Source organism: Heterocephalus glaber, unplaced genomic scaffold, assembly GCF_053883595.1.
Source record: "Heterocephalus glaber isolate CG9 unplaced genomic scaffold, H.glaber_assembly_v1.0 deba00001662, whole genome shotgun sequence".
In the NCBI taxonomy this organism is placed as follows: domain Eukaryota; kingdom Metazoa; phylum Chordata; class Mammalia; order Rodentia; family Bathyergidae; genus Heterocephalus; species Heterocephalus glaber.
This window is the reverse complement of record NW_028258403.1, coordinates 6194943-6220477: the sequence shown is the minus strand read 5'-3', so window position 1 is coordinate 6220477 and position 25535 is coordinate 6194943. Positions and strand designations below refer to the sequence as shown.

At 37.3% G+C, this 25535-nt stretch overlaps 1 protein-coding gene across 4 annotated transcripts in view; it reads left to right on the top strand.

Moving 5' to 3' along the window:
- Stxbp6 (syntaxin binding protein 6) overlaps nt 1-25535 on the top strand; it is a 271004-nt gene that overhangs the window by 63678 nt on the left and 181791 nt on the right. For 3 of the 4 annotated variants that reach the window (XM_004864058.4, XM_087197040.1, XM_087197039.1), the window contains one exon: nt 14031-14219. In XM_004864058.4, the coding sequence (XP_004864115.1) occupies nt 14066-14219 (154 nt within the window). In that variant the 5' untranslated portion in view covers nt 14031-14065. Of the gene's footprint in view, nt 1-6765; nt 6844-14030; nt 14220-25535 lie in introns of all 4 variants that reach the window. The other variant, XM_021243895.2, reaches the window with a different exon arrangement.

Sequence of the window (25535 nt, the reverse complement as noted above, 5' to 3'; positions counted from 1 at the left end):
TCTCTCTCTCTCTCTCTCAGTAGGTGTGTGTCTATGTGTCTGTGACTGTGTCTCTCAATGTGGTCTTGCTATGTTGTTCAGGCTGGTCTTAAACTCCTGGGTTCAAGTGATCCTCCCACCTCAGCCTTTTGAATTTGCAAACTACAGGTGTGCAACACTATGCCTGGCTCAAAATATAGCCTTTTGCCCAAGTATTTAGTCACTGAATAATAGCACTCAAACCCAGATCCTCTGATGACAAACATAGACTTCACTCTCCACCATCTGACAGGTTGGAGCAAGTGAGTGACCACTTTGCCTTGGCCCCCAGCTACAGGGAATGATCTTGATCACATGGGCTTGAATGTCTTTGTAATTTGTTAATGTGTGATTCCATTTCACTTGTACTAGTTTTAATTGAATTCGTATTAGACTAGTATTCAATTGATAAATGTTCTTCCTTATCAAAACACTGCACAGCCAGTTAGTTTGGAAGTTAGTTCTTTTCTGGAACACGATGATTAAAAAAGGATTGACATTGAATGACAGAAAAGCTGATTGAATGAGGGAGAGCCTGCATCTGCATATGGACCTTGAGTCTGACCTGGATTTGTAGGTTATTCTATGACATCTCAAGACATAGAGCAGGGATTCCCACCCACCCTCTCACCTCATTCAAATAGAGATTTCACTGTCATCAGACTCTGGATGATAAGGAAAGCATTCCAGTTTGTTTCTGGGAAGTCTCAAGTTAACCTGTAAAGTCTCTTCAGTCACCCAATAGGACTTCATGCAGCTGCCTGTGGAAATCAGGATAATTCTGGCGTTTCTGAGAGCATTTTAGTAGAGCACTGATTACAAATTGCAGGCACCTGGTGGTGTTTTTCTGTTGAGGCTAAAGGGTACAGTTCCAAAGACAAGAACTTGGCTTGACAGAGTCCTATTTTTCTACCCTGTTGTTTGCCAGGGCTTGGAATAGGTACTAGAAGCCCTTACAACAGCTGATCTAGGCCATAATGTGGTTAGTGTGTGCTTGCAGGAGACTACCAATGCCAGGATGTGAACTCCAAAACTGATAATGTACGTGTGACTCTGCCCAGGGTTTGTGCACAGTGGCCCTGAGCACCAAGACTATAGAAGGGACATCCATAAGGGTCAGCACACAGAGGCCAGGGGTTTGGGACTTGGCCAAAGTTCTTCTGTGCTTCTTGGATTACCCCAGGCTGTCCCACTTCGGCAGTCCATCATTGCTTTTGGCCTTGACAGCCAAATATGAGAAAACATAAGCTGTGAAAATTCAAGGAAACAAGGGTACAAGCCAAAAATTAAGGTTTAGAAATCTATGGGCTAGCAGTGTTCTATTCCAGGACAAATTTCATGCCAATTCCCCCCCCCCAAAAGAATGAATCTCAGAATAGTTCCCACTGTGATTAATCATTTTCTCTTTGTCTCTTCTCCCTCCTCTCTCAGCCTAACACCTGTTATCACCTTCCACAAACATGTAATATTTTATGTTATCATTTCTTGCTTTAATTTTACTTGAAAGAGCATTGTAGTAAAGTGGAGAACAATGCCTGGTTCTAATTTTAACTTTTGCTACTTTTGTATGAGTTTGGACTCACTCTCTGGACTTCAGTTTCTATATGAATTAAGTGAGATAATTGGGTAAGAGAAACAACTGCCAATATCCTACCTATTACAATTTACACTTAAGGATGTTAAATCTGCCCCATTCTGTTTTTAAACTTAAGTGTAAGCTGCTGGTGTATAGGGTCCCAAAAGACATCAAGGAATTGTTGATTGGCTCCTTTGTGAAGGTCTTGCTGATATCTTTCTCAGTAAAGGGAAATGGATGAATTCCCCTGGGCAGAGCCTTTTACATTTGTGAAGTTGGGTGTCACTATGAGGCAAGCTAAGGTTGTGTGAAGCACTGGCAGCAAAAGATGTAAGGCATGGAATGTGGAGAGTGAGGTAACAAAAGGGTCCAAGTTGTGCTTTTGAAAAGCCAGAGGGGGTGTAATACAGTAAAGGAAGTGGAAAGAGGAGTTTCTCTTGAGAACCAGCAGAAACCTTTGAAATATGTCCCTTTCATATTTAAGCCTTTTCCGGTTTGGAAAATAGCCTACAAGGTTCATAAAACTGCCTCATGGCAGCCATCCAAGATCTTCTCAGGAGGTTACTCCTCTTGTAAACTGCTGGAATCGAAAGGAGGGTGGTAAACAGCTGTAATGAGGTTGGGTAGCCACTAGCCTGCTATGGAGACCAAGGTCTACTGTGGGATCTTTCTGCTAATGTACTGTCAACTCCCCAGTTTAATTTGTGGAATCAAAATAAGCTCTGTCCTAATAAGACTATGTGATCTTCTTTGCCAACTAAACAGCATGACGTGTACACCTGAAATGAACAGATATCCAGAACAAATGACGTTAGACTACAGCTGGATTCCTTATCATTGTAGCTCATGAGTAGGGATGATAACAGTATCTTGTCCACCAGAAAGTAAAGCTGATCAGGAGCAAAATTGTGAAATGGTTGAGTTTGTCTTTATTTACCTCCAGTGCATTTCTGCCTCACTTTTCCCTACCTTTTTCATTTCTTCAATATGAGGTGGTAAAGAAGAGTGGAGACACTTCTCGAGTCCTGCTTTCAGGATTCAAATCCGTGCTGTGCTCTTGAAAAGCTGTGTGATCTAGAACCATTTACTTAACCATTCTAAGCTTCAGTTTGTTCATCTGTAAGCTGAGGTTTCTCTTTCCAGAGTATAAGCATATTAATAAGGATTTTTGAATATCAAAGTCACATATCTCAGTCCATGCCTCTTGTGTAAGAATTTGAAGTACAAGTAGAAATATTCTTGGAGGCTGGGAGCAAGACTTTCTATCACTATTCTGATTATACTGTACAGTCATAAATTCATGAAGTTAACCATTGGGGAAGCCAGTTAAAATTGAAATTTCAATCCTTGGTCAGGACCTTATGAGATCAGAAGTGTTAATGAATCTTATTAGAGATCTTATTTCTGAAATGGAGGCATTGAAGGGCATGGTGTCTTGCATTTTCAACTGACAAGATAAGTACATGTGAAATAGGCCCAGGAAGTATCACATTTCTTGTGTGCTTCTCACTGCTGTGAAAGACTTCATAGCAGAGTATAACACTAGTGACATATCAATTACAGATAACTCATTGACCATCTTCCAAAAAGTTGTGAAGTGAGCCAGGGATTTAGCTCAGTTGTTCCAGTGACTGCCACGCAAGCGCAAGGTCCCAAGTTGAATCCCAGGTACCAAAAAAAAAAAAAAAGGTTGTGAAGTGGTGACATTTTCTGAATCAGGGACTCAAGTAGGGAGTATTATTTTAAAACTTGGTGTTAGGTTTACAGAATATTTTGAAGAAGTTTTACTCTTATTTAAAAGAAAATTTTAGAAAATAATTATACTTGTTTTCAATTATATTTCAAGTAGGCATTTATAGGTTTCGTACACTTGAAAAATTGAAGCTTGTCTCTTAAGGTTCATTATTGTTTTGGTATTATATTCCGCGTTTGTTCCAAAATAGAATTCACTTAATCAAGAAAATATTTACCTCTGATTCAACTCTATAAATATCTCCTATAAAAAGCTGATCTTTTGCTTGGTGAGACTTTGTTCATTTATTTTTCCTTTATTTTTAATGGTAGGATTTTTTAAATCCCTGACTTCTTTAATAAACCAAATTATCCTCAAAGGGAAAACATTTAACCACTCTCTAAGCCTTCTATTTTATTTTATATATGGTTTTAGTGTCTTTTCCCCTATTTTGCTTTTTCTTCACCACAAGTAAAACAAACATAACATACTAACTCAGCAAGTAGCACAGAACCTGGTGTATAATTAAAATGTTTATTTACATGTAAAATCAATCCTTGTGTGGCTTTTATCTGTATATGAACATGGTTAAACTGGAATAAAGTTGGCTATTTCCAATAGTCTCTGCTAATAAGGGATGCTCTCAGACCAGTATATTGTTTTGTTTGTTTGTTTGTTTGTTTAGCTTTCCAAGAAACTGCTGGATTCCACAATTAAGTGTGCTCTGTAAAACTGGGGGCCACAAAAAATTTGAGTCTTTTTTTTAATCTTACTACCTTTTACTGTCTTTCAAATATATGTTTAAAATCCACTCAGGTTTTTCTTACATTTTAGATTGATAAGTTTTTCATAACAAGCTACATTCTAGGCTAGTTTCCTGTTATTTTATTTCCACCCTGGTCTCCTGTTATTTTATTTCTACTTTCTGCAGAATGGATATCATAGAACCAGCTTAACTGGTCCTTGGAACTTAAACTTTTGAATGTGGAGATTCTATTTTTAGAATGAAGGATGCTTATGAAATCTTCATCTCACCTTAAAATAGCCTCCAAATGGCATATCCTGTGTGTTATGTCTTGGTTCTTAAATGTCCCCTAAAGCCACTGTTGAAGGCTTGATTACCAGCCTGTGGGACCTATAAGAGAGGGGGCCTGGGAAGTTAGGTCATTAGGAGTGTGCCCTTAAAGGAAATAGTGGGAGCCCTGTCCCTTCCTCTTTGTCTGGTTTTGCTTCCTGCTGACATGAGGTGAGCAGCCTCTTCTACCATGTGCTCCCCATGTACTGCCCTTCTTGTCACAGGCCCAAAGGCAATGGTGCCAAACAATAATCAGGTGAAACCTGAATCCATGAGTTGAATAAACCTTTCATCCTTTAAGTTGTTTATCTCCAGTATTTGTCAAAGCAAAAGAAAACTGACTTACACCTTTAAAAAAATTCTTCAGCCAGGTGTAATGGCACATGCCTGTATTCACAGCTGGTAAAGAGTTTGAGCCAAAAGGATTACATGTTCAGTGCCAGCCTGGGAAACTCAACATGACCTTGTCTCAGAATAAAAAGCAATAGTAACGACAACAACAACAACAACAACAACAAAGGCTGGGTGTGTAGTTCATTGGTAGATATTTACCTAACATGCATGAAGCACTGGATTAAATCTCCAGCAAATACACACACACACACACACACACACACACACTACTCCAAATGGCATATCCTATGTGTAGTTTTCTTAGTGGCATTGTTGTTTTTTTGGCTTTGTCATATTGTTGTTGGCTTCCATGGGTCCTTGCTTTAGTATAAGTGGAAATTAAACCTAAATCACACATTTAGCGAGGAAAAAAATCTTTAGTTGAAAAGTTAGAGGGAAGATAGGAAAGAACTGCTGCTTAAGTAGTGGAGAGGTGCATTCTAATACATGAGTTCAGACTGGCCCACCTGCAAAGGCAGGAGGACAGCTTTCAAAATTTAGCTGGTGGGCTGGGATCTGGCTGATCATCAACTCAGTCCTGTTGTAATAGCTCTGGAATCCTTGCATCTGAGGGATGGTTCTGTTTCCCGGAAAGCATTGTCTCTGCCTGTGACTGTCCATCATGTGGGACTCCACTTTTCCTGCAATCCAGGGAATCACAGGTTTAGGACAATGTCTGAAGGCTTCTGGGTGAAGCTTAATATCTTTGGAAACCTCCTATCTTGGTATGCTCAGTCTTGAAGGTGGATGAAGTCACTTAAATTCAGGGCTAATCAACATTGTCAGGGCTGCTCCCTGACAGACACTCCATAAATGATCAACAAACATATGCTATGCAGAACTGAGAAGAGAAATGACCCAAGATTTATAGTAATAAAGGATTCAAAATGAAGGTCAAAACTGTTCTATTTTTAGTTACCTACTGGGCATCTGTAGGCCCAAAGGAAGTCATGGTTCACAGCAAAAATGGCCTTTAAGTCCCTGACTATCCCAGAAGAAAACACAAATTTTGCTTTTAATCCTTAGCAGGTAAGAACCCAGTATTCTACCTGTTTTCCATCCTTATGGTGATCCTTGACTGTGTCATAACTGCATCAACATCATTTGTTAAAGTTAGAATGTAGTGATTGACAAGAATGTTAAAAAAATATGGCTATAATGTAAAGAAACGTCTGTAAATCCAGGTCTCAGGCTGAATGTAAAATAGTGTTTGTTCTTTGGATATCAAACCTTCAAGAAGTCTGAGCTTACTGAACATATAAACAAGGAAAGAGGAGATGAAAATAGTCTAGGTTTATCACTTTAGCAGACATGAGTCACTGGCTCCAAGAATCCTGTGAACATAACGTCTCCTACAAAGGAGAGTTTGTATATACAGGGCAAAGAAAGAACCAAGTCTTGTAGTATTGAGTAGCCTGATGGTTGAAAAGAGATCTTCTGTTCCCACCCTAGGGAGTTTAAATAATAAGCAGTGCCATTGTATATGGTGGTAGTGTTTTTTCACTGCTGCAAAAGTGCACAAGCTATGTAGTTGGCTTTGTTCAACAGGCCTTCGGCCCTGGCATTCTGCTGAAATTACTCAGAGGAAGGGTGCCATTATTTTCACAAAAATGTCTTCTACTCTATTTTGTTTTGTTTTTGTTTCTTGAAGTAGTAGGATTTGACCTAGGGCCTTTACACAGAGCTGCATCCACAGCCTTTTTAGTTTGTTTGTTTTTGCTTTTTGAGCCCAAATCTCACTAAGTTACTAAATTGCCAAGGCTGGGCTCAAACTTGAGATCCTTTTGCCTTAGCCTCCCAGAATGCTGGGATTACAAATAAGCACTATTATGTCTCACTTCTTGCAGCTCTTTGAAGGAGGAAAAGTGCTAGCTTCCCCATTAGAATGCCCAACACCATGCCCGGACTGTAGTCAAAAGGAGAGAGGACTAGACTGATAATTGGATCTCCATAAAATGTATTTTCATACAGCTTCAAGATCTGGAAGAAAAAGTATACCTCAAAACCAAAATGTCTGAAGCAGCACCTCACAGAGTCTGATTATAAGAAGTAAGTAGTACAGATTCACTGACCGATATTCTTAATTCAAAATCTGGAGATAATCATAGTAACATGTCAGTAAGCTTTTTTCTAGACATCTCTTTATGTATGTAAGTGTACATGTACAATTTTATATTCATGAGCTCATTTTCTGTTTTACAATCTCCTGTTTCCTTTATAGGTCTGAGCCATGATTTTAAAAGAGTATATAATATTCCATTGAGTAGGTGGGCTATACTGTATTTAACCAATAAAGATTGATGAATGTAGAGGTTTTTTTGTAATATTTTGTTACTTAAAAGTGTATCTATGGGCCAGGGATTTAGCTCAGCGGTGCCACTGCCTGCCTTGCAAGTGCAAGGTCCCGAGTTCGATCTCCGATACCAAACAAAAAAACAAAAAGTGTATCTGAGGTAAGCATATATCTATAATATACACATGTGTACATGTTCATCTATTTTTTTTTCTAACAGTTTTCACTTCAAAGAGTTGCAAATCAAATATTAATTTCTATGAGCAACAAATTATAACACTGCTCATAATCCTTAGAATAATAGGAGTAAGCTAAAAATAACATAGTGTACCATTCATAAAAACCTATCTTAAGATTCCAATTGACAGTCTTGAAGGAATCTTTGGAAGATACATTTAGTGGCTATCTTGATTCTCTGTGTTGGATTATATGTTGATATACTTTGTAAATTCCTGAAGTACTGTACAAACTTTAATGATTTATTACTGGGGGTTTACCTAGGAGCATTTGTCTTGTACTTTTGTTTATGGAATATTTTTCTTTACTTTATAAATAATTCATTAAACAAAGAAAAAAAACCCTCAAAGAGTGACTCTGAACTGTTTGTAAAGCAGAATAAACTGAAGAGGTTTTCAGGAAAACAAGCCTCAGGCTCTGATCCTCATGATCACCCATATCTCTGTGGCTGGCACCTACAAATAGTGTATTGATGTACACTATTTGTTTGGAGCTCCTCTTTTAAAATATTTCTTTGTCTATCTTCAAATATTTTTCTAACAAACTAGAGAACATTTGGCTTATATCCATATCTCTATATTTTTTAGTTTTCCTGTGAAGATGTCTCTGACTCTGAAGATGTTGTTAGAGGATTTTCTGTGTATGTTATTAATTCTTAATTTTGTAAAGCTTGTGAAACCTTAATTATGGGTTCTGGATCTTCTAGTCCTATCTGATTTCCTACCAGGGAAGCCTATTCCTTGGCACTTATTTTTTATATCAGTAAAGAATGATTGAATTTGTAGTGATTTACTTTTAAGCTTTGGGTGTTACTATCAGATTAAAATTATCTGTTTATTGTAGTGGCTTACCTGACTCCCTTCTTAGTGTCTACTTATATTAAGAGTATTAATTCAACTATATCAAAAAAATTACCTATTATAACTAAAAATTTTATCAATTTTTTATTATTAATGCTATGGCTAGATTAATGTTTTCATCTTGAGAACTATCATATTGGAGAGTAATGTAAAATTTAAAAATTGCGTATTTATAACAGTGAACCATACTAAGGTAAACTTTTATAAGGAGGCTAAATTGACCTCAGATTATTTCATTTGTCTTAATATATGAAATTAGAAAAAATAAAATAGATTTTCTTTTCATAACAAGCTGCATGTTTTCTGGCTCCTGGATGAAGTTTTTGGACTTAGGAGCAAAATTAATATACAGTATTTAGATTACTTTTAAGTTTAATGACTGTGTAGTAATATCTGACTTATAATATTTAGTGTTTACATTTTGTGGGGTTTAAAGGAAGTAATTTAATATTTCTCAGCTTGGTTTCAACTGATCCTTTCCTTGTCAAGGTCAAGACTTGATACATGGAGAAGAAACAATTAAATACAAAATTATACTTCAATCCTATTCACACCTTAGTCCATAACACTGGACATTGTAGAGGGCAGATTGCAATGAAGTTGGAGTTGAACTGAAGCCCTTTTAGAGATGGCATCAAAATAATTCAGGCCAGGAATAGTAAAGACCCAAACTAAGGAAGAGAAAATGAACATAAACAAAAACTGGCGGAGTCTAGAAATATTAAATTAACAGAAATTGATTATTAGTTTGTTGTTGTCAGAGATAAGGAGGTTTGAGGAAATAGGAAGAATCTAGGTTAACTCTAAGTGGAAGTCTGCAGCTGGATATGGCTTTAAAGCTAGGAAGCCAATCTAAGGTGAATATATGTTTAGTTTCTGCATTAGCTTTCTAGCACTATGACAAAATATCTGAGAAAAATCGACTTAAAAAGGATGAAACATTTATTTTTGCACCGTTTCAGGGGTTTCAGACCATGGTCACATGACTTCACTGTTTTTCAGCCTGTGATGAGGGCAAATATCATGTGGTAGAGAAAAACTGATCATATTATGGTGGCCGAGAAGCAAAGGGAGAGAGGAGGAAGAGCAGAGGTCCTAAAATCTCCCCAATGGCACCCCCAACTTTCCTGGCTTCAGGCCCTACCTTCCAAAGAAGGCACAACCTCCAGAGCATGCCACAGGCTGGCAACCAGGCCTTTACCACGTGGCCAGTAGGGACATTTGCAATCCCAGCTACAGTGGTATCATCTCATTATAGGTGGGAGTTAAAGTTGAACTTGTAGAATTTCAAAATAAAGTGGCAATGCAGAGAAGTCCAATTTTAGAAAACAATCTTATTTCTTGCTTTTCTAAGTTGTTCAGGTTCACCTCACTGGAGTTCCCATACACTAGGGGAGTCCAGCTGATTCTCCCCAAAGTATTCCAGGATGACATTACTTTTCTCTTAACCCCAAGTATTCTGAGGCTTGATATAGGGACATTGAGTGCATCTGCCTCAGAGCTGAGTCACATTAACTGCTTCATTCGGCTGATGTCTAATAACTAGGAATTCTTGTTGCTTGTTTATAGTGGGGAATATAATTGGCACATTGTCCAAAACATTTGTGTTGGCACACCCAGGGCCAAAATGTGATTAGAAGATTGTATGCTAAACATAAGATCAAAACAGAGAAGTTAATGTTAGATAAATCAAGTATTTGGTAGCATTAAGCTAAATAGGTGGCACTGTTTTCACACCAGAGGAGGTTTGTCCTCAGTGGAGAAATATTTAAGGTCTGCAGGGTTCACCCCCATCCCCCCGAACTACCTGCAGGACATAAATGAACACATTGCCAATGGTGGTTTTCCCTTTGCAATATCTTACATCTGTACTCCTTTTCTTATATATTTCATCTACCTGATCACAGAGATCCCTTGTGTTTCTAATTCCTAGCCTAAAGGATAATCTCATTTCTCAGTTACTTGGATAGTGAAGAGCCATCTCATATACTAACAAAAGTGGGTGCGCATGAATTAGATGTCTTCAAATAAGAAAAAGAAAAAAACGGTCTTGAGGAAAAACAGAACTGTGATTAATTTCTGCAACTGCTACATAAGGCAGCCAGCTGCTTTGACTTGCGGATCAGTTGTAGGTTGGTTTCTTGGATAGAAAAGCTTTGCAGTTGTGTCCTATAGAAACTGTGGTCCAGGAAAAGAAGAGTTCCTGTGGGATGATGTAGATTGGAGTAGCAAGTGGCCACTAGCTCACCATTGCTGGTGTACTCATCTTTCTTTCTTAAGATGGGGTTCTGATCTTGGGCCAGAGATTGATTTAGCAACAGTAAGGTGTAAGACCCCATAAAGCTGCTTGATTGAATCAAGAGGAGAAAAACATCGTATGTGTTGTTTTTCTGCATTTTCTCCTGAAATGATTCTTCATTTCCCATCACAACTTTACTACCCCAGGCTTTAGTTCCTCTTTAGGCTAATGGCTTTAAAATTTGGTTGTAGGATGACTGCTTGGCAGCCTTAACAACCAGTTAGAGAGTTGTTTAAGATACAAACCCTAAGATTCTGATTTAGGGGCCCAAGTTTCTGAAAGAGAGGCCCAAGAGAATGCATTTTTTAAAAGCTCCCCGTGCCAAATACATATGTACAGACAGGTTTGGGACACTTTTGAAGAGACACTGTACTTATTGCCATGAAGCTACAACAGTATCTCTTTTACTTTTTGGTTTTTCCCTTCCAATCCACTATCCAGCACACACTGTTAAATGCGTGCACACATTATTTTATTAATATTGCCCTGCAAGAAAATTACTTTTCCTTAAAATCAATTTAATAATCTCTACTAGTGAATTTCCTGATGCTAAAATCTATAAATGTTTCTTCCTTGTAACACTTAGTACAGTGCCTTCCGTATGAGACCTTTTACTTATATGTAAAGAGTTTTGTATCAGTGAGTGAGAAAATGAGACTTTGGTAAATAAAATTGGGTTTTACATTTACAAGTACTTGCTGGTCTTGATGGCTACATTTATTCAGTTGCTTCAAGTTTAGAAGCACATTTATTGTTCATATTGTAGTAGGAAGATCAATAAAAATGTTTCCAATTTTAAGCAAACTTTTTGTTATTCAAGCACTTGATGCACACACATTCCATCACTTAGATCTTTTGATGCAGGAAGTAGGTGAAGATATCTCCACATTGCAGTAATTAGACTGAAGGTCAGGAATTTTGAGATTTCTCTACCAGTCACATATACCCACAAATTACATGTTGAAAGCAAAATTTGAACTCAGCCTTGTTTGATTCTATAACTTGGGTTCAGTGAAGTTACCAGTTTTATTTTTCTTCTTCTAATTTTTCCCATATGTCCTTGGCCACTGAGTATAAGTATGAAAAACCAATAAAAGGTCACCAGTTTTTAAAAGAAGAATATGATTCCCTAAAAGTTTGGTAAAATATGCTTGTCTCTTTCCTTTGCTTTTGATAGATTTTACACAATAAAATTATAGCTTTCTATTTAACTACAGTTTTGGAGAACTCTGAATCCAAGATGTAAAAAGCAAACCCAGACAGACCAATTCGGGAGGTTCTGGTCAAAGAAGGCTTGATGAGTTTAGAATTATGGCTTTCTTTCTGCCTTGCTTATAGAATAATTGAAAGCCACTATGCTACCCCTGGCTGGCTTGCTTTTTCACATTTCTCTAAAATGGTAAGAGGTAGGAGGCCTGGGAGCTAGAAAAGAACTAGTATATGTTCCTTTCTTTTTTAAAGAAAAATGTTCCCAGTAAATTATAATATCTTCCTAGGAAAGTCATAGTGCAAAACATGGTGGGAGTAGTTCTGTCTGCTAACTTGCAGGAAATCAGAGCATATCACTTAGTGATCTGCACATTGAAAATTAGATCTCTTTACATTCTTGTCATTTTTTCTTAGCCAGAATGAAGAAACTGGAGGGAATGATAAAAAAATGTCATGCCCCAAACACAAGGAGTCCTAGGTATAGATCTATGATATCTAGATCTATAGATATGTATTCTTGATGTATATATTGATATATGTTCTTTGGTGCCAAGTAAGAAAACCTGCTCTATTACAGAATTAAAACTAGGAGAAATTTCTTTAACCAGAAGGATGCTCTTTTAAAATCTATTTCTTCCTACCAGGCAGTTACAGATGTGGATAAGGTATGGGTGGTAGTGTATCTTGTTTGTGAATCTTGTATTGAGAGAGATGTTCCCATTGTCTCCCTTCATAAATCACGAGAATTTAAGTGAAACTTTTGATGTGGTTAGCAGTCAACTCCTGGAGGACAGAGACCATATATATTTCTTTTCTAACTCTAGAAATGAACATAAGGTGGCATATGGTAGGTATTTGTTTATCAATTGGCTCAATTTTTATAGCCATCTGATCAACTTTGAGCTACTATTATTACTGTATATGTGTTTGTGCTGCTGATCCATATACAGAATCTCTGAATTATCTCTGATTAGTCACAGACTACTTATAACTACAGTGATAGAATAGAGAAAGTTTGCTAAGTTGCTGTTGAGCTGTACGAAAGCAGGGTTAGTATTCAGATTGACCTTGCAAGCAAAATTAAGAATATCAGAGAAGTACAAAGCTAAATATAACATGAGGGCTTTGTGTGTGTAAGTTTTTTAGGGGTACTTGTTGTGAGTCAGCAATATACTACTATATTTTCTTAATTATTGGGCACCCACTGCCAGTTAACCACAGGAGCATAACATATTGGAACTTCTGGCTAACATTTCCAAAACACTTAGCATTAGTCATATGCTTTTTTAGAATTCTGTATCCATTTTGGCTGAAGGAAAATATGGAGAGTTTGACAAGGGTCCAGTGCATGGCAAGTCCATGCAGGGGAGGGCTGGAAAATAGAGTCCATTCCAAGAGACTGATAAAGAAGAGTTCATTATTTAGCCCAATCAGAGTGCTGAAGGGTGATTCAATTAATGGTCTTCTAGTGCATATGTAGTTATTTTTTTTGTATTAAATTCTTTTATTGGTACATTGTAAGTATACAACACAATTACATTTCTCATTGGGAATTGTACCTTTACATAATGCATCTTGGTTCTTATTTTTTCCCCATTCCTAGCCCTCCCTTCACCCCCTCCACCCTTCCCTATTTACAGAGACTTTATTTCCATTTTTTCCATTTCTCAGCATTTTTCCTTTCCCTTTCTTTCCTTTCCCCTGCCCCTCCCACTACCCCTACCCCTATGGACCTTTTCTTCCTATTTTGCATTATCGATTATTCATTCTAATCATTGGTACATTTTAGGTATGCAATATAATGACATTCATCATTGGAAATTGTGCATATGTAGTTATTATGTAGAAGTTGATATAATTATTGCCATTATGAATGGAATTAGGTAAATGGATTTCCATTAGGGTTAACAGTGATTTTGAAAGAGCATAAAGAACTTCCTGACTTTCAGTATTGTCGAACAGTGGGAAGACTTCTCAACAGGAAGTGTGAAAAACTTTTCCTTGCAGAATAGGATTAGGGGTGGTTACCGCTTGCCAGTTAAGCGTGGTGCAGTAGGGGTAGAAATTGCCAAGTGTCCTAGATCCCATTTCATACTGCTTGTCTCACAGTGTTTGACAATTTCAAGGAGTAAATGGGTATTCCCTTTTTGTTTGTATTTTTGCATAGCTTTTACGAATACAAGACCTTGCTTTTAATGTTTCTCTGATGCATTTCAAGTAAGTAAAAGGTTAAACTGTAAATTGAAAAGTACTTTAACTGCAAATCTGCTTGCTGCTTATTCTTATATGAGCCTTATAATATTATCAATTCCAATTATTTTTTATTTTCCTTCTTTAGAAAATTCACTGTGTGCCCTCCTTGCTGGTTCTACAATGAGTGCCAAATCTGCCATCAGCAAGGAAATTTTTGCACCTCTTGATGAAAGGATGCTGGGAGCTGTCCAAGTCAAGAGGAGGACAAAGAAAAAGATTCCTTTCTTGGCAACTGGGGGTCAAGGCGAATATTTAACTTATATCTGTCTGTCAGGTAATGCAAATCACATTGATGTTATTAAAATAACTTCTGTTTTAAAACATTTAATTCTTCTTCTAAGATATCCAGAACAGTTGTATTAATTTTCTAAGTATCTGCTCTCCCACTTTTCTTTCCTATTTTCTCTGGTGTCTTCTTCTGATCCTTATTTGCTCATGACATCCCTACTTTTGAGGTTGCTTTATATTGAAAGGTAGTGAAGTTTAATCTTAATGCATTTTACAGCTCATTAAGGGTTTCTGCAAAGAGTTTGGCAGACATTTATTTGTTCATACTTGCTTTCATAGGAAATGGTCTTTTCCTCTGGGGATTTTTGTTTTAGAACAATTCTTGGTATTTGGATAATTGTCATTACTAGCAGCCTGAGTTTCATTGACTTTCTTTTTTCTAGAACATTGCCAATAATTAGTAATAGTTTTCCTTGGGATAAATATTGGCACTTGATGGAATGTGAGAAAGAAGTGTTCACAAATCTTGGCTTTGCCTGACAGCTGTTGCCTTGTCAGGAAGAAGCATCTGTTTTATTAAGCTTAGAATTTTGTTGGATTTTTTTTTCTTGTTTGTGATTATAAGAGATCTGTGGGATTTACTGTGGATTCATACCAAGTTTTCTCATGGTAAAATTTGGTTAAATTTTCCATGGAATTATGTGAGATGCTAATCTAGACACCTGAGGCATTTATAATATTTTTAATAGTATGTCTGCTAATGGAACTATGGAAGAATTAAGCTTACTTTACTTCATCTTTTTAAAATTGCTTTCATGTGTGGTGTAGGAGTAAAACTTCATTTTTTGGACCCATTTTTACCTTTAAAAAAATAAGCCTCTGATTATTTAAATTTGTCAGAATTCATTTCAACCTGGAAATAGCTTTTATCAGAAAAAACAATGTGAATTTATCTTAGATTAAAATGAAATAAGAACATAGAAATTTGGAAACAATGACTTTCAATGCTTAGAAGAAAGCATTTGAATGCATATAAAGGAATCAACCTTGAAACACTGGTCTCTCTTTTCTAAAGAAGGAATTGGTTGATAAAATTTGGTCATTGTTAGGAGATACATGTATTTCTTTAGTGTTCTAAGCAGTGCCTGGCATAAAGGAGGGGCTCAGTATCTAGTGACTAAGTGAAAGAAATAAGTAACCTTTAATTAATACCTAATATTCTTTTGTAAGATTTAGGTCTTCGATATATTTTTATATTCTTAAATTTAGATTCTAGAGTTTGTTTCTGCCAATAATGTATAAAGTACATGCTCTTTGTTATTTTGTCACTGAAACACAATACCCAACACCAACAAATTAAAGGAGGAAAGGCTTATTTTGACTCATGTTTCAGTCTATAATCAGCTGGCTCCAAGGTAGGACAGCATGGCTGAGGGGAATGGGGGAGAAAAGCTGCTTGTGGCATGGTGAACAGGAAGGAGAGAAAGTAAAGGGAAACTGGGAAGGGAGATTTACCCTTCCAGGTCACACCCTCTGTGACCTACCTCTTCTGACCAGACCCCTACCTCCTGTCAAGTATAATGTTCCCATAATCCGGCCACCTTCCCAAAGCCCAACCTATGAGCACATGAGCCCCTTGGAGGACATTTAGATATAAACTACCACACAGGCGAATAATTTTTTCTTTTTTTTTTGTACTTGGGACCTTACACTTGCGAGGCAGGCAGCAGAGCCACTGAGCTAAATCCCCAGACCTTTGCCAATAAATTTTATTTTGTATTTGGGCTGAGTTGAACATAGAAAGAGCACAGATGTATACTTCTGTTTTTTTAGTGTCTAATCACTCAATGTTTCCTTGAGATTTCTTGCAGATGGGTAGTTGAAGAAAAAATCAATGGTCTAGAAGCCACTTGAGTTTTGCCCTGTGTAATAGGTATGATCAAAATATATGGCAAATATTTAAATGAAAACAATTATTAAAGTAAAAGACCCATTGCCATTAATTCCTCTCCAAATACTCTCCATTGATTTGACCATACTTTTTTCTTCATTCTGGTCACTTTCGGAAATACTGGAAGGCCTCTTTCATGAGTGTCCTTATGAGGTGCAATTAAAAAGAAAATGTGGCCAATGTGGCAACTAAAAACACTCATGAAAGAGGACTTCTCAGAAATTCTTCAGAAAGTAGCAAGGATGATGGGATAAATGTGTTCGGAGCAAAGGGGAATATTTTGAGGAGGATTAATGGCAATGTATCTTTTACTGTAATAAAATATTAAAATCTGAAGCATTCACTGTATGTTTGATCATTCCACTTTTTCCTATAACTGAAAGAGAACTCCTTTCTTTGAATTTCAGACATATGCTATTGTCTCCTTATTGTTGATTGTGCAAGGGTGACAAGGGGCCTCTAACAGCCTCATCTCATTGAAACAGCATAGCCATTTCCCTTGCCATGGAAGATAATGACCTGGGACTTACTGGGTAACTGAATTTGCTTTACACTTCACCAAGACCTTCAGGTTTAAAATATTAAACTATGAGGACTGCTTTTTCCTTGCATTCTAATGAAAGAAAATTTCTTGTTCTGAAAAATCTTTCTTTTCATGGTTTTGAATTTTGAGAGGCTGGATAGATAAAGTAGATCTGACATTTCATCAGATGGTACAATGGAAATTGGGACAGGAAAAGGCCAGGAAACTTTGACACTGTTTTTGGAGTTTTAATTTTTTCTTACAAGTGACTGAGAAGTAATCACCACTATTTTCTAACTTACATGAAGTTTAGAGGCATATAAGTCCCAATAAGGCAATGTTACCAGTCCCGATAAGGTAATGTTTTAATTAGCAGTTTGTGAATTAGTCAATTTTTATTAATTAACTTCTATGTGCTGAGCACTCTAGGTGCTGAGGGTATAGTTATAAGAAAATGTCATTAGTTCCACGGAGAAGAAGCAGTAATACATTAATAAGTTACTTCCAAAAATGAACAGATTTATAAACTGTGAAAAGAACCCAAAGGAAAAATATAGATAAGAATATATCAGGGGAGTTTGACCTGGTTCAGGAGAAACAAGAGCTTTTAGAAAAGCAGGGCTTCACTGGATTTGAAGAATTGTGTGAGTGAGCAGGCATTACAGGTGGAGGGAATGGCAGCTTCATTAACAGACTAAGCAGGATGTTGGGTTTCTTCTTTTCTCCTATACGGTGTAGGGATGACTTCTTTGTAGTCCACCACAGACAGCAGGCTGTGAAGTGAGAGCTGATCCCAGGAATGACAGTCTCCTTCCTGCCATTAGCAAGAACTTCCTATGGTTTCTAGGAGGCCAGGCCCTTCAACTATTGTGGTGGGGCTGATGAAAAGCAGCTCTTCATCTTGAATAGGCAGACCTTGTCCAAATTAGGGCAAGGTCTGGAAATAATTTTGAAACACTCTTCAAATATCAAGAAGCATTAAGGTAAAGACCAAAAAAAGAAAGCAAAAAACAAGAATGAAAGTATTCTCTTCTGAGTGCATTATATATCCTGTAGGTAGCCAAAACGAAGGTACTAGAGTAGGGGAAATAAGGTGATCTTTCTTGAGTAATGCAGCCTGTAATTCTATCAGAAAAAAATAATAATTTTCCAGTTCATTCATATTTTCTTAAGAATTTGAGTGTTTCTTCTTGGACTCCCTGATTAACTACTCAAATGTTATAGGAATGCTTGTATAGTGAGATGCTTCTATGATTAGTATGCGTAAGCATCAGTTTCCACTTTTCTTTCAGCAATGATAAAAATTTAAAATACTGACAATACTAAGTGCTGACAAGCATGTAGAGTAACACATGCACTCATACTAAAGGGAAGGTAAAAAATGATGTAACTTTTTTAGTAAAAATGTGGGCAGTTTTAATAAAGTCAAACATATACTTCATTCCTAGGCATATATATACCTGAGAGAAATAAAAACATACATCCACATAAAAACTTGTGCATAAGCAATCACAAGTTTTATTCATAATAAGAAAACAGAAATAATTCAAATTTCCTTCTATATATCTATGTTGTTCAATACTCTGGCAATGAAAAGAAGTGCACTACCGATACATGCAGGCAGCGACATGGATAAATTTCAGAAGCATTATGTTGTCTACAAAAAACATAATTAGGTTCCTCCAAGACTAGAGTTGAAGGTTCCAGTTAATCCCCCAGCATCCTTATCAATTAGGTAATGTGCTCTTCATTTCATGGATGAAGGAGCCAGTGTTCATGAGAGGTCATGACTTCCTGGGGCTGAGGTTTTAGAGATAGCAGGGCTGGAAATCCACCCAGACCCTGACCCCAGTGGTAAACCTCATATTGCCACAGCTCTTCACTTTCTTTGAGTTAGTTCAAGAGGGACTGTGGTATTTTAAGGGGGCAGATTCTTTTCTAACTCTTCACAGCTGACAGAGGCATGGAACACTTTTGACCTATGTATGTAGTGTTATCTCATTTCTAATGTCATTGATTAATAGGCTTTCCTACACATGGAATATTCACTGTGGAGGGCTTTTTATCTCCTTATTATAGAGATTTGGCATATAAATCTAGCCATAAAATTAAGTAACTCGAGAAGACAAGGCAGTAGAAAATAATTATTGCCAATGCCTTATTTCTATGAGTATCCTTAAATCCTTTTTTATTTTATAAAAATGCAATATTCTCCAATATACTGTTTATTGAGAATTCAGCTCTTCTGTGATATGTACATAGGTACTGTTGATTAAAACATTTATAACAACAGCAACCACTGGTTACATGGAGTTAAAAGGAGAGTGTTTTCTTTTGAGATATTTTTTGGCCCAGTAGATTTGGCCACCAGTGGCACTTACAATTGGCCTTCACTGTAGTATCTACCATGTACTCATCACATTCTTCAGTAGTTAATGTGGAAAGGACTAGTGATAGTAATAATGGTGTTGACTGAGTTCCTTCTTACCAGCCATGGTTCTATATCCTTTCTGTATAATGACTCATTTAATCTTTGCAACAGTGTTGCAAATGAGGTAAACAACTCATTTTTTATATGAGGAGACTGAGCACAAAGGTGAGTTACCTTGCTCAAGATCATCGGTTATTAGTAACAAAACAAGGATTTGAACCCAAGTAGATTGATTCTGGATCCTGCTCATTCAGGCACTCTACTCTGCTCTCTTCCCTTTATAGCCATAGGAATTGGGTGAGAGAACACTTCCCAAACCAGCCATCTTTCCTTCCCATTTCTCACAGTTATAATAACCATGTCTTGATATTACTTTGGTCTTCTATAGATTTAAACTGTGTTGGTTTTGGCTGGTGGTGATAGTTCTTTATGCTAAAAACTGAGCTATCAAATCTACATATTAGAAGACTACTAATGAATGTATTTTTGAGTCTTAGAAAGCTAATTTCCTATGGAAATCCAGAGTGTCTTCTGATAGGGACCTGGCCACATGTGAATTAGTTTTGCTCAGTTGTGTAATATAAAAAGTGGATGCCTTAAAAATTTTTAGAGTTTCTTTGTGGTTCTAGCTCTCTTTCTGTGAAAATTACTGGCAATATTTTCCTTTTCTACAGCCTTATGAATAGGAGGATCTAACAACAGATAACTGAGGAGTGGACTAAAGTAATATCATTTAATACCCATGGCAGCCTCTGTTGTTAATTCTACTTTGCAGATGACACAACAGAGGCTGAGAGTTGCAAGTGTGCTGCCCAGGGCCGGTAGTTAGAGGTCCACAGAAACAAGAGCTGCACCTGGGTCCATCTAACTCCCGAGTATGCACACTTCTTAATTCCTTTTCCAGGGCAGGGGTAGGTCTGAGGAACACAACTACCACTTTCCCAAAAAAGAATGTAACAACATTCCTTAAGCAAGATTTCTAATCTCTAAGGATTTAGAGGATGTGCTGGCAGCCACTTCAGTTTTTCTAGTGGTTTAGCACTCCAACAGGGTTTTCTTTTTCCATTCCCTCCTGTATGCATTCCAGTACTAAAACCAGATGGAAACAAAGGAAAGCTCTTGACAGAGGCAAGTGCCAAAACATTTCATTTAAAAAGGAAACTCCATCTGTGTGCTCTCCCACCACACAACCCACTGTTCGGAACGGGACTTTCACAGCTGACTCACTCATGTTCATTTTGATTAGTTTTGACTAATTGCAAAGGTAGAGCAAGTGGTGGTTAGGGAGATTGCAAACTATGGCAGTGCTCCTTCTGGAATGCGCCTGGTGAGGCACTGAATCCCTGGCAAGCATCCTAAAGAGCAGCCAACCAAAAAGGCACTATTTAATACATGCACATGATTCTTTGTGCAGGGTGATTTTCTAAGTCAATGCTTTGAGAAGTTAACTAAATTAACTTAGCTTGGCTGTGGTATTGAGATTTTGACATCATCAGCTTCTGTGTAGGGTAGGTAGTAGTCAGAGGCACTTAGAATACAATGAGACCCTATTGCTTCTTGTAGTCTTCCACCCCAACTGTTGCAGAACACAGGCTTAGGAATGACTGACTTATGGTAAAATCCTGAGCGCGGGCTTTGTCGTGACTTTGAGCTTCAGTTTTGTCATCTCTAAAATGGAATAATATCCATATCCCAATGGTATCTTAAAGAGTAACTGAGCTTTATGTATGTGTTTGTATAATACCTAATACACAGAATGCACTCAGCTTTATGAACAATGTTTTCTTGTCACTAGTGGAACACCCATTGGTTCTTGCCATTCAGAGATAATTCATCTGCAGTATTTTAAACATGTCCATTTATATCTATGACACACATCTGTAATCCATGTCATGTGAGATAATTCCAAATGATACCCCAAATTTGGTCTTATGGGTTTTCTATCTCCCTCTCCATAATTTTGCCCCTTTCCCTTTCAATTTGGCTTCCTCTTCCCTCTCTGCACCTCCCCAGAGAGGAATCTCAAAGCCATTCTAACCTCCATTTTCTAAATCAGGCTTCTCTTAATTATCCTTCCTCCAAAATTATCCACCCTCTAAAGTCGCCTACTACTATGAGGTGCCATCATGCTGTTGGTCTGTTTCAGAGAATTTGAGTTGAAAATTTAGGCTTTAATCTCATGGTATGTTGGGTGCTGAAATCTGTTGTGTTCAGGCCTCTTTGTCCAGCTTAGGGGGGGAGAAAGAGCTGGGTTAGTCAAATCTGTCCCTGAAATGGGAGATGTTATTTTTTTACACCTATCTTTACTTAATCAAAAGAAAAATTAAAACAAAACATTCTCTGTGGTCAACCAAGTGTACTGTTAAGCAAACAGCAGAAGTGGGAGAGGCTGATACAGAGGCCTGTGGACCCAGCTTTACAGCCCAGCTCAGGTTCTTGTTTGTTTGTTTTTTCTTTTAATTTTATTTTATTGGTACATTTTAGGTGTACAATATAATGACATTCATCTTTGGAAATTTGCACCTTTACATAATCTCTCTTGGTTCTTATTTTTCTCCCTTCCCCTGCCCTCTTTCAGCCCCTCCATCCCTCCCTATTTACAAAGACTTTGTTTCCATTTTTTCATTTTCTCATATTAATTCCATTCCTTTCTTTCCTTTCCCCTTCCCCTTCCCCTTTGCCCCTTTTCTCCCTATTCACATTATCTATTATATCTTTTAGTCCTTATTTACACTTTCAGTTTCTCACACTAGAGAAACTATTCGGTATTTACACGTGTGTCCTATTTATTTCACTTAAGAGTATGGCCTCAATGTGCATCCATTTAGGTTCTTGTATTTGTTCCTCCAGCTCTTTCCTGTTACTCTTCTGGTGTGTGTGCTTGTGTGTGTGTGTGTGTGTGTGTGTGTTTTAGGGAGAGACTGTAAATATTTCTATCCCAAACAGAATTTTCCAGAAGACACTACAAATAACCACAAGTTCAGTGAAGTTGCCATGTTTTCCAGACCATAAAGAACAGATGCCTGGTTAATTACTGTGTTTGAAGCATGAGCCTATTTCTCTTCTGGCCACAGTATCATCTCCATAGTGGCACTTAGCACTCCTGGTTTTATTTGTCAGGTGGCTTTCTGTTTATTTCCCCAGACTGTTGGGCTCTGGAGGGTAGGGTCTGTGGTAGACACCTCCCTGTTCCCAGTGTCCTGATCATAGTCTCCCTGTGGAACAAACGCAGTGCCTCAGGAGAACGGGCATAATCCCACTCCTGCTGAGTCTCCCCAGTCTCCACAACAGCTGAGATGACCTGGGCTCAGGACTCACTATTGAGCTCTGGACTGTGAGCTCAGGATTACACTAGGTATTAACAGGTGATACTTGGTTTGACTTTTTTAAAAACGTTGCTAGTTGCTATAATTTACACTAAAATGCTCCCGGGTGGTCTTTTAACCCCTCTGGAATTCATCAGATTTCTGACCAGGAAATTTTATGCTACCTAATGGTTCAGTTATCAAGAAGAAAATGCAGATTTCTCTGATTTATTCAGACCTTCAGAATCATTCAAAACGTGCAGTTTATAGATGCTTCCATTGTGGCCTATGGTAGGAAGCAGTTATCTCAAAATTTTGAAGTACCTGAGTATTTCTCCTCACTCAGCATTCATATTGTGGAAGAATAAATGATCATTTAATGGCTAGTGACAATATCAAAACTTCCTCAGATGTTCTTTCCTCACAGTCATCATTTTCAATTCTACATTTCCTAAAAAAAAAAAAAAAAAAAAAAGGCTTTTAAGGGAAAAGTGGAAACTTCATTTTTATACTTTAGTTTTAAAATCTCTGAAGATATTTAGACTGTCTCTCCTGCCCTACCTTTTTAACACCAATTATTGTTGTTCATCCACCATTTGTGGATCCTATGTGCTGTAGACCTCCTGCTACACTGTAATTTGATGTTCATATCAGTTTCATAAAGCCCACTGCTATAGATGCCTATAGGGCTTGGCAAGTGGATTTGAAGTGGATTATGGATTTGAAGATTATGCCTAGCCTTGATTCCTCAAGATCTAAGTTACCATTTTCAAGAGTCAGCTATGTTTTGGGATGAATGAATTTTAAAGTTTGTTTCTCCAAATACACACACACACACACACACACACACACACACACACACACACACCACTTTTTTTTTCCTTTGTCAAAAAACATGAAAAATATCACAGCATGGGGGAAAAAAAGGAAAACTAATGGAAAGAAATTGTGCAAATCATGACTTTGGCTTTTCAGCCCATGCTTTTTAACTCTCCTTTCCTATTTTAATATTGTAGGTATAATTTTGTCCCTCCTTTTTCATTCGTCTTGGTAATATGGATTTTATTTTTATATGCTCTTTATAATTTTAATGGCCTTTTGAGCACCATGGATATTTAGCCATTCATCTATTACAAGATTTATTTCTTTTTTCAATTTTTACCGGGAAAAATAATGATGTTGGTTTTACCCCCCATCCCATGCATACTTTTCTTAGAGAGAGTAAACTGAGGAACACATAGTAACTTGTTAGAGAAAATTTCTACACTGACAATGGTAAACTGTAACAGGGACTTCAGTCCTTTGTGCCCTGCTTAATCCTCTCCCATGGAACAGATGAGTTTATTTCAAAAGCTAAGTCTGCCAGAATCCCATATCCTACTGAACTTCATGTGTTTAACAAGTTAGCAATTTATATGAATATTTCACATTGTTCCCATCAAGTTCTTTGATTTATAGATATAGATAGATCATATATATATTTTATATATGTATATATCGTAACTAAATAGACAGCCATATAGATAGATCATAACTCTTTAGGGTTATGCTGTTTTTTTATTTCATATGTATTTTCAGGTGTACATAAATGTATTGTACATGTATGATTGTGCTTATGTTCATAAAGAAAAGAGAAGAAGGCATATGTCTTACCTGGAGTCACATCTAATGTTCCTCAAGACAGGTAATTCTTTGCCTTACTTTTCAGCTATGAATTCATTAGACATCTTCTTTTGCATCATTAGATGAGTTACAAGGAAAGTGCTAAACATCAATCAAACGCATTAATGCTTTTTTCCCTAAGTCAGTGCATATCAGATCTACCTTCTGAACCCAAGAACAACCAGAGCGAGGGAAAATAACTCCTTAAGAATTTTGTACTTATAATGCTAGATTTTTATATCTAGAAGTCTGTAATCAATCTCAAAACTAACACTAATGTTTTTGTGAAAAATGAGGCCCACGGAGATTGAGTGGCTTGACCAACATTACAGAACCATTAGAGTCAGCCAAAAGAAGAGAAAAAAATGTGTTTATGTCTTCTTGCCAATTTGATTTTGACTGTAGTTGAAAAGAGGTTACATGAGAAAGAGATGAATCAGTGGCTAAAGTGAATTTGCTGACATACCTCTGTGTCATTCCTTCTCACATTAGGCTGCAAAAGCTATTTGTCCTCCTCTCTCGGAAAGAGTCTATTAGTTGCCAACCAAGGAAGCAGCTATGCCTCTTCTCAAGCTTAATTATTGTAAGGATAAAGGTTCAATTATGAAGGCCAATTGTCCAGGCCCATTTCTCTTTTCTCTTGCTTTCTCCTAGACTTGGGGACCTCTAAAGTGGAGAGAACCCAGTGGAAGTGTTTTAGAGGAAAATGCCCCAAATGTCATTGTCTCTAAATGTGGTGCACTGCCTGATCGATTGGGTTGAAGGAAGAAGATATTATAATTTTAATTTCCTCACTTATCTATTTTATGTAAGTTTTATAGCCATCACAATACATTAGAACAGAAACTAATGTCTATAATTTACAATATGGATATATTGGGGTTACTACTCAAATGTTTGTATTGAGGGAATGCACAGTCAAAAATAGTTAAAGACCCCTGGAGAGAGTCCAGAGAGATATAAGCCTTTGCTATAGTACTAATAACACCTGGCCAGTGAACTATAATGAACTTATAAAATCTCTGGCTCTAGAAGTAGTTGCTCAAAGAAGTTGAATAATCTCTGGCTTTAGGGATAGTTACATCTAACTGTCCATTGAAATCAGCGACAACCTCAATCCCTGCACCCCAGCGTGCCCCTGAATTTCATGGCTTTCTGGGAGGTGTAGAGCCAGCTGCTGTGTGAACTAAGTATTTTAACACAGGTGAGGGCCTGTCACATCACTTAGCAGTTTGTGGTTGAAAATAACAGCTCTCCTTTTGGGGATTGTCCACTCTCATTTTGGAGCCCTGAAATCTGGCTGAGAAAATTATTTGTTTTAGTTCTAATATCGGGATTGACTTGGACTGCATGTAAACATCGGCAATTTTGTGTTTAGTACACCATCATCATGTTTGGTCTGGTTTACTTTGTTCTGAAGCTTCTTGGCCTTTTGAATTGTTTAAAACAGGGAAACCTACATTTCTTTTCTAGACCTGACAGTTATTGAT